The 15,260-nt window shown below is 41.6% G+C and overlaps 1 protein-coding gene across 2 annotated transcripts in view; it reads right to left on the bottom strand.

Annotated features, from left to right (window-relative positions):
* The window catches only part of LOC103025118 (cell migration inducing hyaluronidase 1), a 216,943-nt gene that overhangs the window by 36,768 nt on the left and 164,915 nt on the right, over window positions 1-15,260 (bottom strand). For both annotated transcript variants that reach the window (XM_022669508.2, XM_022669509.2), the window contains exons 12-13: window positions 14,050-14,219; window positions 6,963-7,172 (exon numbers count right to left, since the gene is read on the bottom strand). In XM_022669508.2, coding sequence (XP_022525229.1) covers window positions 6,963-7,172; window positions 14,050-14,219 — 380 coding nt within the window. The remainder of the gene's footprint in view (window positions 1-6,962; window positions 7,173-14,049; window positions 14,220-15,260) is intronic.

Here is a 15,260-nt window from a genome sequence, read left to right as displayed (position 1 = left end):
GTTCTGAATGGATTTCGCTCAATTAAACATCCCGAAAATGCTTTTTAAAAGCTCTACTTACTCAAAAAATGTCAGGTTTAATTCAGGCTCTGGCTCAAAATGACAGTTTATGTGCCGGGGCGGGTCGGGCTCGGGCAGAACTTGCACGGACTCAGGCCGGGTCGGGCTGGATATTTTGCGCCAGAGCTAAGCTCTAGTTCAAGTTCCTACCTGGGTGGATTTTTCATATTTAGCTTCTTTTGCCAACTGTGAATTTTTGGGGTTGTTTTTTAGATAAGTTTTGTCTTTGGAAAAAAAAAAAAACATTCTTTAGCCACCATTTGCTCAGTAAAGCAGTGTTTCTGCTTCATATATTTTATAGAGACAACTGCTGCAGCAACATTATAGCTGCCATTGCTTCTGACTTTTATGACATGTCATGAAATCCCAATTACAGAACTCTGCAGAAGGCTTTTAATTTGAAAGGAGGGAGAAAGGCAGAGTCACAAGGAAGACTGGGAGAGAAGAGAAAATAAAAAAGGTAGATTAAACTAGACAGTGTTTAAAATTAGGCAGTTTACACAGATGCAAAGAACATTTACAATGTATCACAAAACCTGCGGCTCAGCAGGGATTCATCCACTGACTGTTTAATACCTTACATTATATTAAAACCATATGGAGACCACAGAAAGCCATAGAAGATCACATGTGACTTAAACTTTACACAGAGAATGACAGAAAGCCAAACAACCGCTAATATTACTATCCAAGTGTTTTGCGCTATATGCTTAAAAAAAAAAAAAAAGTTTGTTCAGAAAGTGTTTTATATTCCTAAACATTGTTAATTATATTAGAGTAGATAAAATGAATTATAAATTATGTTATTGTTCTTGGTCTATTTTGGTTTAATAAAGGTGCAGTGTTGTGTTGTGTTTTATGTTTTTGTGCTATATGTTTTAAAAAAAATTTGGTAACACTTTCTATGAATGTCATCTCTATTAGACTCTATAAACACATCCATAACATATTATAATGCATTCAATAAGGCATTATAAACATGGCTAAAAATATTTATAAAAATGCATAACCGATTATAGCCATGTTTATTAAGCATTATGACATTATGGCATTGACATGTTTATAATACATTATACGCTGTGCTTATAATATATATGTTAAAATACATTAGTATATATCTATCATTAATAATCTAGTCCCACAATGAAAGTGTGTCACTTTACATGGAGCACAAAGACCTGTTATAGTACATTATAATGAACTAAAACTAATATTATATTTTAGATAAGTATATTTCGTGAGTGGTTAAAAATATATTTAAAGCATTATACAAGTTGTGTTTAAACGTTAAAAGTTTTTTTAGTCTTAATGCATAATTCTGCAAGCTGGGACCGAGTTTCTTGGTATTGATGTATAACATGTTATAAACACAGCTATTAATGCATTATGGTCACAATTTATGATGCATAATAAACATGGCTATGGTGGATTATCTGTTTTTATAAATATGTATAGCCATGTTTATAGTGCCTTATGAATGCATTATAATGTGCTATAAGTAATGTTTATAGATTCTTATAGAGATGACATTCATAGAAAGTGTTACCAAATTCTTAATTATATTAAAAAAGACTGCATCAGTTATTGAAAAACACTTTTATTTAACAACAGGTCTATGCTTCTTCAGTGTTGCAATGTTAATTAATATCATTCTGAATGGATTTTGCTCATGCGAAGAATCCGACATTTAAAAAAAAAACTCAGTTTTAATGCTGTACTTACTTATTAAAAAAAAATGTTGGGTTTAAATCAGGCTCTGGTTCGGGCTTAAGGTGCACGGGCTCAGGCCAGGATGGACTTAATTTTTTGGGCCCGATCTAAGCCCTACAAGCAAGATAAGTGATGTGAGCAGAGCATAAAGATGAGCTGAACCTGGTGTTTATCGGCTCTCCATGTTTGCAATCCATACAGAAGCATTCTGCGATCCGCTATTGATATTTATCTGCTGAGTATAGGGAGTGAATACATTGGTAAAACACTACATAATGCTGCTTTAACGAAACACATTACAAATGCTGCTCAGCTGCAGACAACTACACTTCGCTCAATCTCCATCAATTCCAAACACTGGTCATCTCATTCCTGTAAGCCCAGTTTATCAGCAGATCTACTTCGTGGGCAGCATTTCATGAACGCCATAGGCCTCATTTTCCATTCCACTGAGTGAGCTTTCTGTGGTTAAAACACAGTACTGCACATTCTGCTAAGCCGCAGCGGAGGCTGCAGCTTCGGAGCTCTCGGCCCACTCTCTCGGCTCCGCACACAAAGCCGGCCAGGCTATTATCTGCCCGGAGTGAGCTGGCACGCTGAGACCTGATTGTTTGGGCTGACAGCGATTCCATTAAGCCTTTTAAGAAAGTAGGTGAGCGCTGCACTAACTCTGTGTATGATACAACAACCGCCGAGCAGAAGAATACTTAGCCTTGTTAGGCGCATTACAGGGAGGCCTCGTCACGGAACTATTCCCGTCAGAAAGGTGGACCGCAGTCAAAGACACCTGCGGCTAACACAAAGCTCTCCTCATAATGCCCAAACACTGGCCTGGATGGCGGAACTGTGCCCACTAATTGTGTTCTTAATACACACAGTGTGACTTTAACTTTAGTAAGACTTGCAATCATGCTGTACTTCGATTTAATGGTGCTGCAAAGAACTTTACGCCCCTGCATTTCATTATGCTTATCTGAATCTGCAATTAGGGGAATGTTGATGTCTAGGGGAGTGACATGGGAGATCTCATATGACATACAGTAAGATTTCGTAATATTATAACAGCAGGATATTTCTTGTCAGGTTTTAAATGATCTTGTGAGACTTATGCACAGGTAAGGGGGGCAAAACAACAACACTGGTTTTCTTGACTGAGCCCCTCTGCCGCACTGTATCTGCTAACTTCAACACGTTGTTCTGTGTTCCGTTAACCTTTATTAATCTCCACTAATCTCATCAAACCTTGTGTTTCCACCCACACATTCCATCCACGTCGTTTTGTGGTTTAAACTGCAGATCGACGCAAAACCGCTGATTCGGTCATAGGTTGCCAATTCTGTTAAATACAGATCCATCACTAGGAGGATGCTGACAATAGTTCTAAGGTCTGAAAAGACGCATGTGAGATCATACAGGAGAGAAGTTGCACATTACTTGCATATTATTCTGTATTTTACTGCATACGAGAAATCTTACATTCATAATTGATATCCAGTACAAGATGATTACTTGCAAAATATGTAAGATATGGGTGCCATTACTTTTATCTTTTTCAACTCTAATAATCTAATAACACATGTATTTAACTATTTAATACATGTACTGGTCAAACTCAGGCTGCTTTACTTTTACTTTTACTTTTTACAAGGTTTCTAAGCCGAAGAAACTCGTGATGTTTAAAAAGCATGTTTAGAAGCAACAACAGACAGCTTACAAAAGCTATTTTTTCAGCGTTTTAGTAGTTTTTATTATTTTTTTTTGTACATATATTGCTTTTGCAATTAGCTCAAAGTACAAGACACTATGCTTAATAATAAAATATTTTTTTTAAGTTATTTTGTGTGCACATTTATGCATGTAATTTTCTGGGGACAGAAATGATTCTGGCAACGATTCTGTGGAATGGCCCCTTTATTCTTAAAATCTTGTTCTCACTATGTGAACAAAATATCGTGTCTTGTCTCTTCTTGTGAGAGTTTTGTCACACCCCTATTTATGTCTCAGTATTGTGAATTCAAGATATGCTATGTCCTGTGGAAGTTACAGTTTGTGGGTGGGGCCTCTTGCATTGGATACGTATGAATTCCTGACAAAGTCATTTTGCACGTCTGTTTGCACGGACGATTCAAGCCAGTTGCCACTGGTCACAATCGTTACCAGCAACTGTGCTGTCCACTTTTGGTAGTAATGCCTTCTATGACATATTCCATTAATTAGTGTTGAATGCCAGCCATATTTTAGCAGTATGTAAACTGATTTTGGGGACAGACTGAAAATGGCCACACCTGTATAAGTTGTGAGGTGTTATCTTAAGTAAGAGATGCTGAGCTCTGGCCGGTGTGCTCATGGCAAGGTAACATAAATTACCGGTGTTACCTGAGATATGAAGGTATGCATGTTATTTTATTTGTACACAGTTTGCCATTCTCACACTAACAGCTGGTGTTTCCCAAAGGTATAACCAATTATGCTACCATAGGTTACAGTATAACACATAAAAGGTTTTCAAAGCCTGGAACAACAAACACACACAGGCTTGGCTATGACCTGCAAGCCCTCCCCAAACCCCCCAACCTCCCTTTTTACTGTGGCCCATGGCAGACACACACTTTAAGAGCAGGTTGAAGTTCAAAGAGTTTATTGTCATGTGCACAGTAAGAAACAAGTTTCCTCGTACAATGAAATTCTTTCTTTGCCCCTCGCCAAGTATGCCGCATAAAGATAAAAATAGAAAATATACAATAAAGAAAGAATAAAAAACAAAATATAAATATTAATTAGTGTTAACTTTACATCCATGATGGAAATATATACATGAAAGCAGTAATGGGGTATGGATATTATTTACAAGTAAGTACATGTTATCTACAGCAGTGGAATATGAAAAAAGTGCAAAAGGTTCAGTAGTGCAATTATAAAATTTTGCAAAGTAAAGTAAGCATGTGTCTCTGAGAAATGTCCTTGACATGTAAACGTGTAGAGAGTAATGTGAATGGTTATTTCTGAGGTAGGTTCAAGAGTCTGGTAGCAGTGGGGAAGAATGAGTTCTTTAGCCTGGTGGTTTTGCATTTCACACTTCTGTACCTCCGGCCTGAAGGCAGAAGAGTGAACAGTCCATGCTGGGGGTGGGTAGAGTCTTTGAGGATGGAGGCAGCTCTCCTGAGGACTCTCTGGTGGTAGATGCTCTGCAGAGAGGGCAGTGGAGTTCTGATGATCTTCTCCGCAGTCTTTACCACTCTCTGCAGGCGTGTACGGTCCGTCGCAGTAGTGTTGCCGTACCACACGGTGATACAGTTGGTCAAGAGGCTCTCAATAACACAGCTGTAGAAGTTGCAGAGTATCTTGGGAGACATCCTGAACTTCCTCAGCCTCCTCAGGAAGTACAGCCGCTGTTGAGCCTTTTTGACCAGCTGTGTGGTGTTCAATGTCCAAGCTAAGATATTAGAAAGCTAAGATATTAGAAAGCTAAGATATTAGCCAGCTCTGGTCTATTCCTCAGGGTCACACTGAGACAAGAGGTTTGCAGAGTGATGTCGCCGGTAAGTAAACGCTGTGCGTGTGTGTGTGTGTGTGTGTACGTGTGCGCTAGGCACTCCAGCGGCTGGGCGGCGGCTCGTTAGGGAGGCAGCTGGGAGGCGACAGATGGCGGTGCGATTGTGCAATAAAGTGACGAAGCAGCGAGCCACAAAACGCTACTTTAACCGAGCCACAGTAAAACCCAGCTTTCAGAAAAACATCTGAGGAACTCTGTGAACTCTTCAACTCTGACTGGGTGAGAAGACTCGGGATGATAAAAAAAGGCCAAGATTCCCCCGGCGCAGAAGTTCACGCTCACTGTTACGCTCTCTTTCCGATTCTTTATCCCTCCTTGGCTTCTGAGTTCGTCTGCTCACAATCGTTTGCTGATACAGGTGCTCGACACAGCGACAGCTGGCTGTTAGCTTTGGCTGGAGAGTTTGGAAAGTGTCAGGTGATTAGGAACCTCTTTAAACCTCCAGTGGTCTGCAAAGCACTTCATTCCTCTGCTGCTCCATCAATCCTAAGCTTCTCAAGAAGGTCCTTTTAATCAACTGATTGCTTTAATCAGGAGCGTGAACACTAAACTGTGCAGAAAAGTACCATATTTTTAAACTATAAGGTGCACCGGATTATAAGGCGCATTAAGCGACACTAGTAAGGATGCCTACATCGAAGTGAGCAAAGTAGAGCATCACTGGTTCACCACCTTTTCCACCATAGTCCATCAGTATGAATCTGTATTAACCACACTGGTCAAAGATCTGGTAAAAATAGTGCATCACTGGTCAACCACCTTCATCAAGCTAGTCAACCAAGTATGTCTAGCTTCACTATATGATTCCACCTTGTCCAACCTTTGCACCAGTATGATTGGCTTGCCTAAATTGGTTTTGACCACCTTAATCCAACCCGTGCACCAGTATGATTAGCTTGCCCAAATTTGTTGACCACCTTGACCCCACCAGTATGATTAGCTTTCCAAAATTGCATTAATCACCTTCATCCAACCAGTGCACCAGTATGTTTAGCTTTCCCAAACTGGATGACAACTTTTTCCTTACCAGTGCACCATTGGTCACCCACCCTTACCAAACTAGTCAACCAGAATTTCTAGCTTGCCTAAATGAGCCAATCCTCCTGATCAAATTGGTGAACAGAGGCTGGGCTGCCTCTGTAGCCCGTGGCTGGGCTGTAGCACTGACTGAGTGAAGAGAGTGGGGCTTGTGCTGCTGCTGCAGCTCCAACTAGTGGTTGGATGAGGAACTGCAGCTTCTTGTAAGCGTGCAGTTTCACCAGTAATCCACCCACAGCTCTGATTAACCGCTTAACCCGAAACTCCTGAATCAGATGGCTAAAATCAGAGGAATCAGCCGATACCGATCGATCGTCCCATCTCTAATATTAACCATACTGGTCAAAGACCTTAACCAAAGTAGTGCAACACTGGTCAACCACCTTGACCAAACTAGTTCATGGGTATGACTAGCTTGAGAAAATTGGTGGATCATCTTGACCAAACAAGTCTACCAGTATATATATATATATATATATATATATATATATATATATATATATATATATATATATATATATATATATATATATATATATATATATATCTTGTTGATAAGCTTTTTAAGTTATTGGCTTTTTAGTTTATTATATTCACTCACCAGCAGGCCGTTGGAGCCGTGGATGGTAACGCAGCGTGAGAAGGAGTGGTGGATGGACAGATCCTTCACGTAGGTGGGCGGGTCGTAGCCCCCCCTCTGGTCTACATCTAGGTTCATGTGAAAGTGGACGGGGTAGTGACCCATAGACTGCTGACCCATGTGCATGAGCTCAACACCCTGGACATGAACTGCTTTGAAACCTCGTTCCACCTGAGAGAGAGAGAGAGAGAAAGAGAGAGAGAATTCACAGTTTAAAAGTAATCATATTAATGTACAAACAAACAAACTTGCACGTCATCCAACACCACAGATGGACATAATGGACAGACATAATGGACAGACGGTTATTGTTTTATCAGTGTGGATGGACATAGAATAACAAGATAATTGAGTCTATGATCAAAAATCCTAGAAAAACGATGCATACGTATTAAGATTAGATTCATTTTTAACCAAAATAAACAATATTATAAATAGTTTATCCTGCTTTTGTTGGAGTAACTGTATCTCCTAACTAGGAAAAAACTTTCTAAAAAACTCTGGAGCCTTGCTGTGAGGATTTGATTTTGCATTCAGCAACAAAAGAGTCTTAGCAAGGTCATGACGAACAATTCCAACCCACTGTGGTCTCAATGCTGGGAGCTTTTTTTTTTTTTTTTTACCATTTCTGCTAAAATAGGCCTGCAATTAGAGTCCTATTCTATTTGCAATATAATGCATACAGGATTAACAATATACACTAAATATTCATCCACAGATGAAATCCTTCATCTTCTACATTCTAACAATCCAACCACTTGCCCACTTGACCCTTTACCATCTTCCCTCTTTCAGACAATTGCTCCTGACCTTCTTCCGTTCATCACTCACATCATTAACACCTCTCTATCATCTGGTCATGTTCCATCAACTTTTAAGACTGCCAGAGTGGTTCCTATCTTGAAGAAACCAACTCTAGACAGCTTGGACGTTGGCAACTACAGGCCAGTTTCTCTCCTCTCTTTCCTTTCCAAAGTCCTTGAGCGTGCTGTCTACAACCAACTTTCTCTCTTTCTCACTCAGAACAATCTTCAGGATCCAAACCAGTCTGGCTTCAAACCTGCACATTCTACTGAAACTGCCCTCATTGCAGTTACAGAGAAGCTTCATGCAGCAAAAGCTACTAACCTGTCATCTGTTCTGATTCTGCTTGATCTCTCTGCTGCTTTCGACACGGTCAACCACAGCATTCTCCTTTCCATCCTCACCAGCCTTGGAATCACTGGCTCTGCATGGCAGTGGTTTGCATCGTACCTGGAGGACCGTTCCTACCAGGTAACTTGGCAAGGGGCAACATCTGCTCCATGCAGACTCTCCACTGGGGTTCCACAAGGCTCGGTGCTTGGTCCTCTTCTTTTCTCACTCTATACTCGCTCTCTGGGTGAAATAATATCTTCTCATGGATTCTCATACCTCTGCTATGCTGATGACACCCAACTAATCCTTTCATTTCCTCCTTCCGACACTCAGGTTTCATCCCGCATCTCAGCATGTCTCAATGATGTCTCGATGTGGATGAGTTCTCATCACCTAAAACTCAACCCCAGCAAGACTGACCTTCTGTTCATCCCAGGAACTACAAGCCCTCACAACAATCTCTCCATCTCTTTCGAGAACTCACTGGTCACTCCATCGGCAGAAGCAAGAAGCCTCAGTGTAGTAATGGATGACCAGTTATCGTTCTCGAGCCATATTGCAAATCTGACTCGGTCATGCAGATTTCTCCTGTACAACATCCGAAGAATTCGACCGTTCCTGTCTCAGGATGCCACCCAGGTGCTTGTGCAGTCTCTTGTCATCTCAAGACTTGACTACTGCAACTCTCTACTGGCTGGTCTTCCACTGCGAGCCACCAAACCACTACAGTTAGTTCAGAACGCGGCAGCACGACTCGTCTTCAATCTTACGAAGCTCAGTCATGTGACTCCTTTGCTGCGTTCCCTCCACTGGCTTCCTGTTGCCGCCCGCATCCGATTCAAAACCCTGACGCTGGCCTACAAGGCAAAAAACGGACCAGCACCTTCATACCTGATGGCGATGGTCAAAACCAGATCTGCACCAAGAGCTCTTAGAGCTTCCAGTACGGCTCGGCTCGAACCTCCATCACTCAAAACACACAGAAAACAGACATCCAGACTCTTCTCTGTGCTGGCACCAAGGTGGTGGAATGAACTTCCACTGGATGTCAGAACAGCAGAGTCACTCACGGTCTTCAAACGTCGACTGAAGACACATCTTTTCAAAGAGTTCCTAAACTAATAATAAAAAAAAAAAATAATAAAAAAAAAAAGGTTCCTAGGGTTCTTAACATGATTAAGCTCTATGTATCTCTTGATCCTAGTCTACAAACTAGCTTTGGATATCTTAAGTAACTTTGAAGCACTGTTGTAAGTCGCTCTGGATAAGGGCGTCTGCTAAATACCATAAATGTAAATGTAAATGTAAATGTAAATATGCTAACACTACACTTAATCCTACTTAGATGCCGTGGGGTGATTTAAAATGGTCTGTGCATGCAAGAAATCCCTCAAATATAATCCAGTTGAAAGAATTCTGCATGGAGGAGTGGGAAAAACATTCTTTCTCTAGATGCCAGACTGGTAGATGGTAATAAAAGGAACGTCTAATTGAGGTTATTTCAGCCGAAAGGGGAATTAGCAGCAATTAGGAAATAGGGTGTAGTACATTTACATTTTTGTTCATTACATTGTACAGCTTATGCTTTAATTATTGTATAAAAAGACCAAATTTTTATGAGTTATTTTTTTTATTTAGAGGGGATGTGCACAATCTTTGATATATATATATATATATATATATATATATATATATAGTCCAGCTGTCTCCAAGCTGTCCTATATAGGGGATGCAGGTGAGAGTTATCATCATGTCTCTTTGCAGGACAGAAAATCAGAATGCATTAGATGTCCTGATGTTTCCCAAAGGAAAAAAGAATAGATCCTCCCTACTCTTTCTCTCTATCTCTCTCTCTCTCTCTCTCTCTCTCTCTCTCTCTCTCTCTCACCGTCTGTCTTTCTCTCCACAGCTCTCCAAGGCTCCGGTCTGACCCAGATCTGGTGTTTCTGTAATTGTTTCACTGCCGCTTCATTAAATAAAGCACGACAGGCGACGGCGGCGCGGGGTAAGATAGCTTCACTAATGGCTGAGACAATCCTCAGCCTCTCTTCCGAAACCTACGGTTGCGCTCATCCATAACAATGGCCCTGTGAACCAGCCCATCATCTGGTCAGCTGTTCAGAACAGGGTTAGTGTGCCAGGCCCTCAGTGTGTGTGTGTGTCTGTGTGTCTGTGTGTGTCTACAGTGTATTACAGTCATATTTTATCTCGCTGAACAAATTTCAGCTGACAAGCACAGATGAACATTCTGTAGCAATGAGCGCAAATAAAATCCACATCCAAAAGCGATTATGGTCTAATTGTCCAATTTGTAGCTGTTTACTCTGGCCCGAGTGGCCGAGTGCTCTCTATAAAGGGATAACTGTTGTTGATATTCATAAAAAGATTATTTTGGAAGCATATTTACAAATGTAAAATCATAAAGGTGCTTTTCTACGGATCTTTGAGGAATACCATAGATGAACCAGATTTGGTTTAATTAAGAACCATTTTTTAAAAAGATATATCAAACGGCTGCAGCTTACTGTATTTTTCTGACTATAGGGTACACCGGATTGTAAGATGCACTATTAACGAACATCTATTTTCTGGTCCATTTTTATATGTAATAAATAAATAAATAAATAAATATTATGCATATTTTCATACATAATTAATGTTTATTATGTAAGTAAGGTGCTTCTGTTTATTTACAAGAAGCTTAGAATTCCAGTAAGGGTGAACGCTAGCTGCGGTTAGCTGCATAGCCAGCCCCAGTTAGCAGTGCTAGCCAATGTTAACCAGGCTACCCAGCCCCAGTTAGCAGTGCTAGCAGTGCTAGCCAATGTTAACCAGGCTACCCAGCCCCAGTTAGCAGTGCTAGCAGTGCTAGCCAATGTTAACCAGGCTACCCAGCCCCAGTTAGCAGTGCTAGCAGTGCTAGCCAATGTTAACCAGGCTACCCAGCTCCGGTTAGCAGTGCTAGCAGTGCTAGCCAATGTTAACCAGGCTACCCAGCCCCAGTTAGCAGTGCTAGCAGTGCTAGTCAATGTTAACAAGGCTACCCAGCCCCAGTTAGCAGTGCTAGCAGTGCTAATCAATGTTAACCAGGCTACCCAGCTCTGGTTAGCAGTGCTAGCCAGCCCCAGTTAGCAGGGCAAGCCAGCACTGGTTAGCAATGGTACCCAGCCCAAGTTAGCAGCATAGCCAGCCCTGGTTAGCAGTGCTAGCCAGCATAGCCAGTCCTGGTTAGCAGTGCTAGCCAGCCCCAGTTAGCAGTAATAGCCAATGTTAACCAGGCTACCCAGCCCAAGTTAGCAGTGCTAGCAGTGCTAGCCAATGTTAACCAGGCTACCCAGCTCCAGTTAGCAGTGCTAGCAAGCCCCAGTTAGCAGGGTAGCCAGCCCTGGTTAGCAATGCTACCCAGCTCTGGATAGCAGTGTTAGACAGCCCCAGTTAGCAGGGTAGTCAGCCCTGGTTAGCAATGCTACCCAGCCCAAGTTAGCAGCATAGCCAGCCCCGATTAGCAGTGCTAGCCAGCCCCGGTTAGCCAGCTGCAGTTAGCAGCATAGCCAGACATGGTTAGCAGTGTTACCCAGCCACGGTTACCAGCACTTACCCCCTTATACTCTGTTTTTCATCGGAGTAGCTTTACTGCTCCTTATAACCTGACCGGTAGAATTCATACATAAGGCACACTGACAATTTTTGGGAAAATTAAAGGATTTTAGGCACGCCTTATAGTCCGAAAAATACGGTAGCTTAGCTTAACCAGAGAGGGAATGTTTTTCTTTAATCTTGATGGTTTAAATTAGGGGTTCATTGAACCGTGGGGCAGCAGAATTTGAAAAACACAAACTGTGTAAATTAGCTTCCCCAATAACCACTCCTTTTTAACTAACCTACTTTCATCAGGCTTTGTTACCTGTGGGTCATCAGAAGGTGGCGTGGCCTAGTTATGGTGCACGGCACGGTGGTGGGCTTTTTTATTTTCTCTCCACGAGGAGAAGCAAGCCAACCTTCCCCGTGACAGCTAAGGTGAGGAGGGAACAAGAGCGGCGAGATATGGAGCAATTACTGAGGAAGTCAGCTGCCTGTGTGACCCCTACACACACACACACACACACACACGTGCTGTCAGACTCTCCAAGCAGCCCCAGTTTGGATGAAGAAGGACCCGCTGTTGTACTGGTTGGCGTGCGTGACGGCAAGCTGCCACTGAGCTGGAGGAGCCACCTTCAATAGACCTCCATCTGAAACAGTGTCAGCTCTGGAGCGCATTCTCTCTCGTCTCTTTTGTCCGCTGAGTGAAGCAAGGTCTTTCTCTCGGCTTTCAAACAAGACAAGTTGAGAGTGTGGACCAGAAGCTGCTCAGTTCTTTGGTTTTTGCTGTCTAGAATCTGATCTGCTGTCCAAATCCTGTTCAAAAAATGCTTCAGCCCACTTTCACTCAATATGCTGTTCTTTCAATCTAACAAATAGCTCTGTAAGAACGATTATCACATTTTTCGTACTATAAGGCACACTGTATTGTAAGGCACATTTTAAGAGACACTATAAGGAACTTCTAATTCAGCAACTCTCAACACTGGGTGGTGGTAGGGGGGTAGCTTAACTAAGTTAAGTAAAGCTAAGCTAAGTAATAAAAACTGTAATAAAAAAGACTTTCTTTTAAAGTCAAATGAGCGCTGGATGTAAATCTACACAGATTTTCCTCCTTAAAACTGTTTATTAGGGTAAGTAAAGCGCTTTAATTTTTTTACAGCAAGCTTAGATTACCGAATTTCTCCAGCACTAAGGCTGGAGAGTTAGCATTAGCGGCTAACAGCTCCAGCAGTGCTAGCAAAGGTTAGCAGCTATCTGTAGGCCAATAATACTCACCTCTTTATGGGGAAATATCGACCACAGTTAGCGGGTAATGCTAATGGTACTCCAGCTGTGCTAGCCGGGGTTAGGAGCAGGCTACAGGCCGATAATACTTTGTTAACTTACTTAAGGATAGACAGGATAGACAGATTATTATGTAAACTGAGATAATTTCTCATTATTTTGAGATATTAACTCATTATTTTGAAATAGTATGTCATAATTTTCACTTATTTATCACTACCTCATGATTTTGTGATAGTAAAAAAACCCAAAACTTTTTTCTTTCTCACCATCTCAAAAATAATGACGTAGTATCTCAAAATAATGACTTCCTATCTGAAAATAATGACTTCCTATCTGAAAATAATGACTTCCTATCTGAAAATAATTACTTAGTATCTCAAAATGATGACTTGCTTTCTCAAACAAATGACTTGCTATCTTAAAATAATGACTTAGTATCCCAAAATAATGACATAGTATCTCAAAATAATGAGATAGTATCTCAAAATGATGAAATAGTATCTCAAAATAATGACTTCCTATCTGAAAATAATGACTTCCTATCTGAAAATAATTACTTAGTATCTCAAAATAATGACTTGCTATCTCAAAATAATGACTTGCTTTCTCAAACTAATGACTTGCTATCTTAAAATAATGACTTAGTATCCCAAAATAATGACTTAGTATCTCAAAATAATGACTTGCTTTCTCGAACTAATGACTTGCTATCCCAAAATAATGACTTAGTATCTCAAAATAATGACTTAGTATCTCAAAATAATGAGATAGCAGTTTACTTAATAATAAAAAATGTGCTGGATTGTTTTTTAATTAATTTTAGGGGAATAGGTTTCTTTAAGTTTGGGCATTAGGAGGCATTACACAGTATGACACTGGGTGGAAATACATGTCATACTGCAACCAGCCAGCAGAGGCGCTAGACCTGAGGCGGCTTCGCTTCTGAGAGATGTTGCTCAGTGTACAGTAATTCCTCTGAGCTGTTAGTGTTACACTCGCTGATGTAAGGGTGAGCTGAGGACAGTGATGAGTGCCGTACCTTCAGGTGCCCCCCGAATGTGTCGAAGCTGAAGAACTTGCAGGACTCGCTGCCATAGCAACCGGCCTCCATCTCTCCACGGATCAGGATGTTCCGGCTCAGGAGCCCGACCTCCGCCCGCATGTCTACTCCATCCACCAGCTCACCCATGTGCAGGAAGGCAGGCTTACCTACACACACACACACACACACACACACACACACAGCTATTTCACACCTGTTTCCATGTATAACACCCATTAATCACATTTAGCTGGTGTAAAGCAGGTGCACACCGCCACTGTTTCACACCAGGTGTTCTTATCTGTTCACAGAACTGAAAATACATTTCTCACGCTGTTATGTTGCGCTAAGCTATAAGCTAACCAAAATATGATGCTGCCGCAGAGTGTGACTCTACTGAAACTCCAGAACTGTTTATGGCCTACAGCATTACAGCTAGTTCACTAATAATCTGTAATCCTGCACACACACACACACACACACACACACACACGCGTACACACAGATACACACAATACATGCATCCCCTCTGCATTCACACACACACACACACTGATATACAGTATAATCAATCATCCACCGAAGCTGCCGACTGCTGTCATCCAGCCATCAGAAAGTGAGGGAAGCAACTGACATCTCGTAACCATTAAAACTTTCTAACACACACACACACACACACACACACACACACACACACACACACACACACACACACACACACGCACGCCCAGTGTACACATGACACCTGCTGCCACTCAGCATCTCCTTGCACAGCAACACATCCTGACAACATAAACTCTTAGGCTTAGGCAGTGTGTGTGTGTGTGTGTGTGTGTGTGAGGAGTGTTCTGACACCTGATTACTCCTTATGCTTGAAACTGAAACTGCAGCTTTTATTAGAAAACAGACGCAAATAAGACTTGTTCACCCTGAAAAAGAGAGAAGGAGAGAAGGAGACAGAGATACAATAAGATAGATAGGAGGGAGAGAAAGAGAGAGAGAGAGAGAGAGAGAGAGAGAGGGAACGAGAGCGGGAAAGAGAGATGGAGAGGGAAACAGAGAGAGAGGGAGACAGAAATTGAGAGAGAGGGCAAGAAAGAGAGAAAAAGAGAGAAAGGGAGAGAGAGAGAGAGAGAGAGAGAGAGAGAGAGAGAGAGAAAGAAAGGGAGAGCAAGGAAAGGTAGAGAGAAAAAGAGAGAGGAAGGGAG

Source organism: Astyanax mexicanus, chromosome 16, assembly GCF_023375975.1.
Source record: "Astyanax mexicanus isolate ESR-SI-001 chromosome 16, AstMex3_surface, whole genome shotgun sequence".
NCBI lineage: Eukaryota > Metazoa > Chordata > Actinopteri > Characiformes > Acestrorhamphidae > Astyanax > Astyanax mexicanus.
Note: the sequence above shows the minus strand (reverse complement) of the source record. Positions and strands in the feature narration are given on the sequence as shown.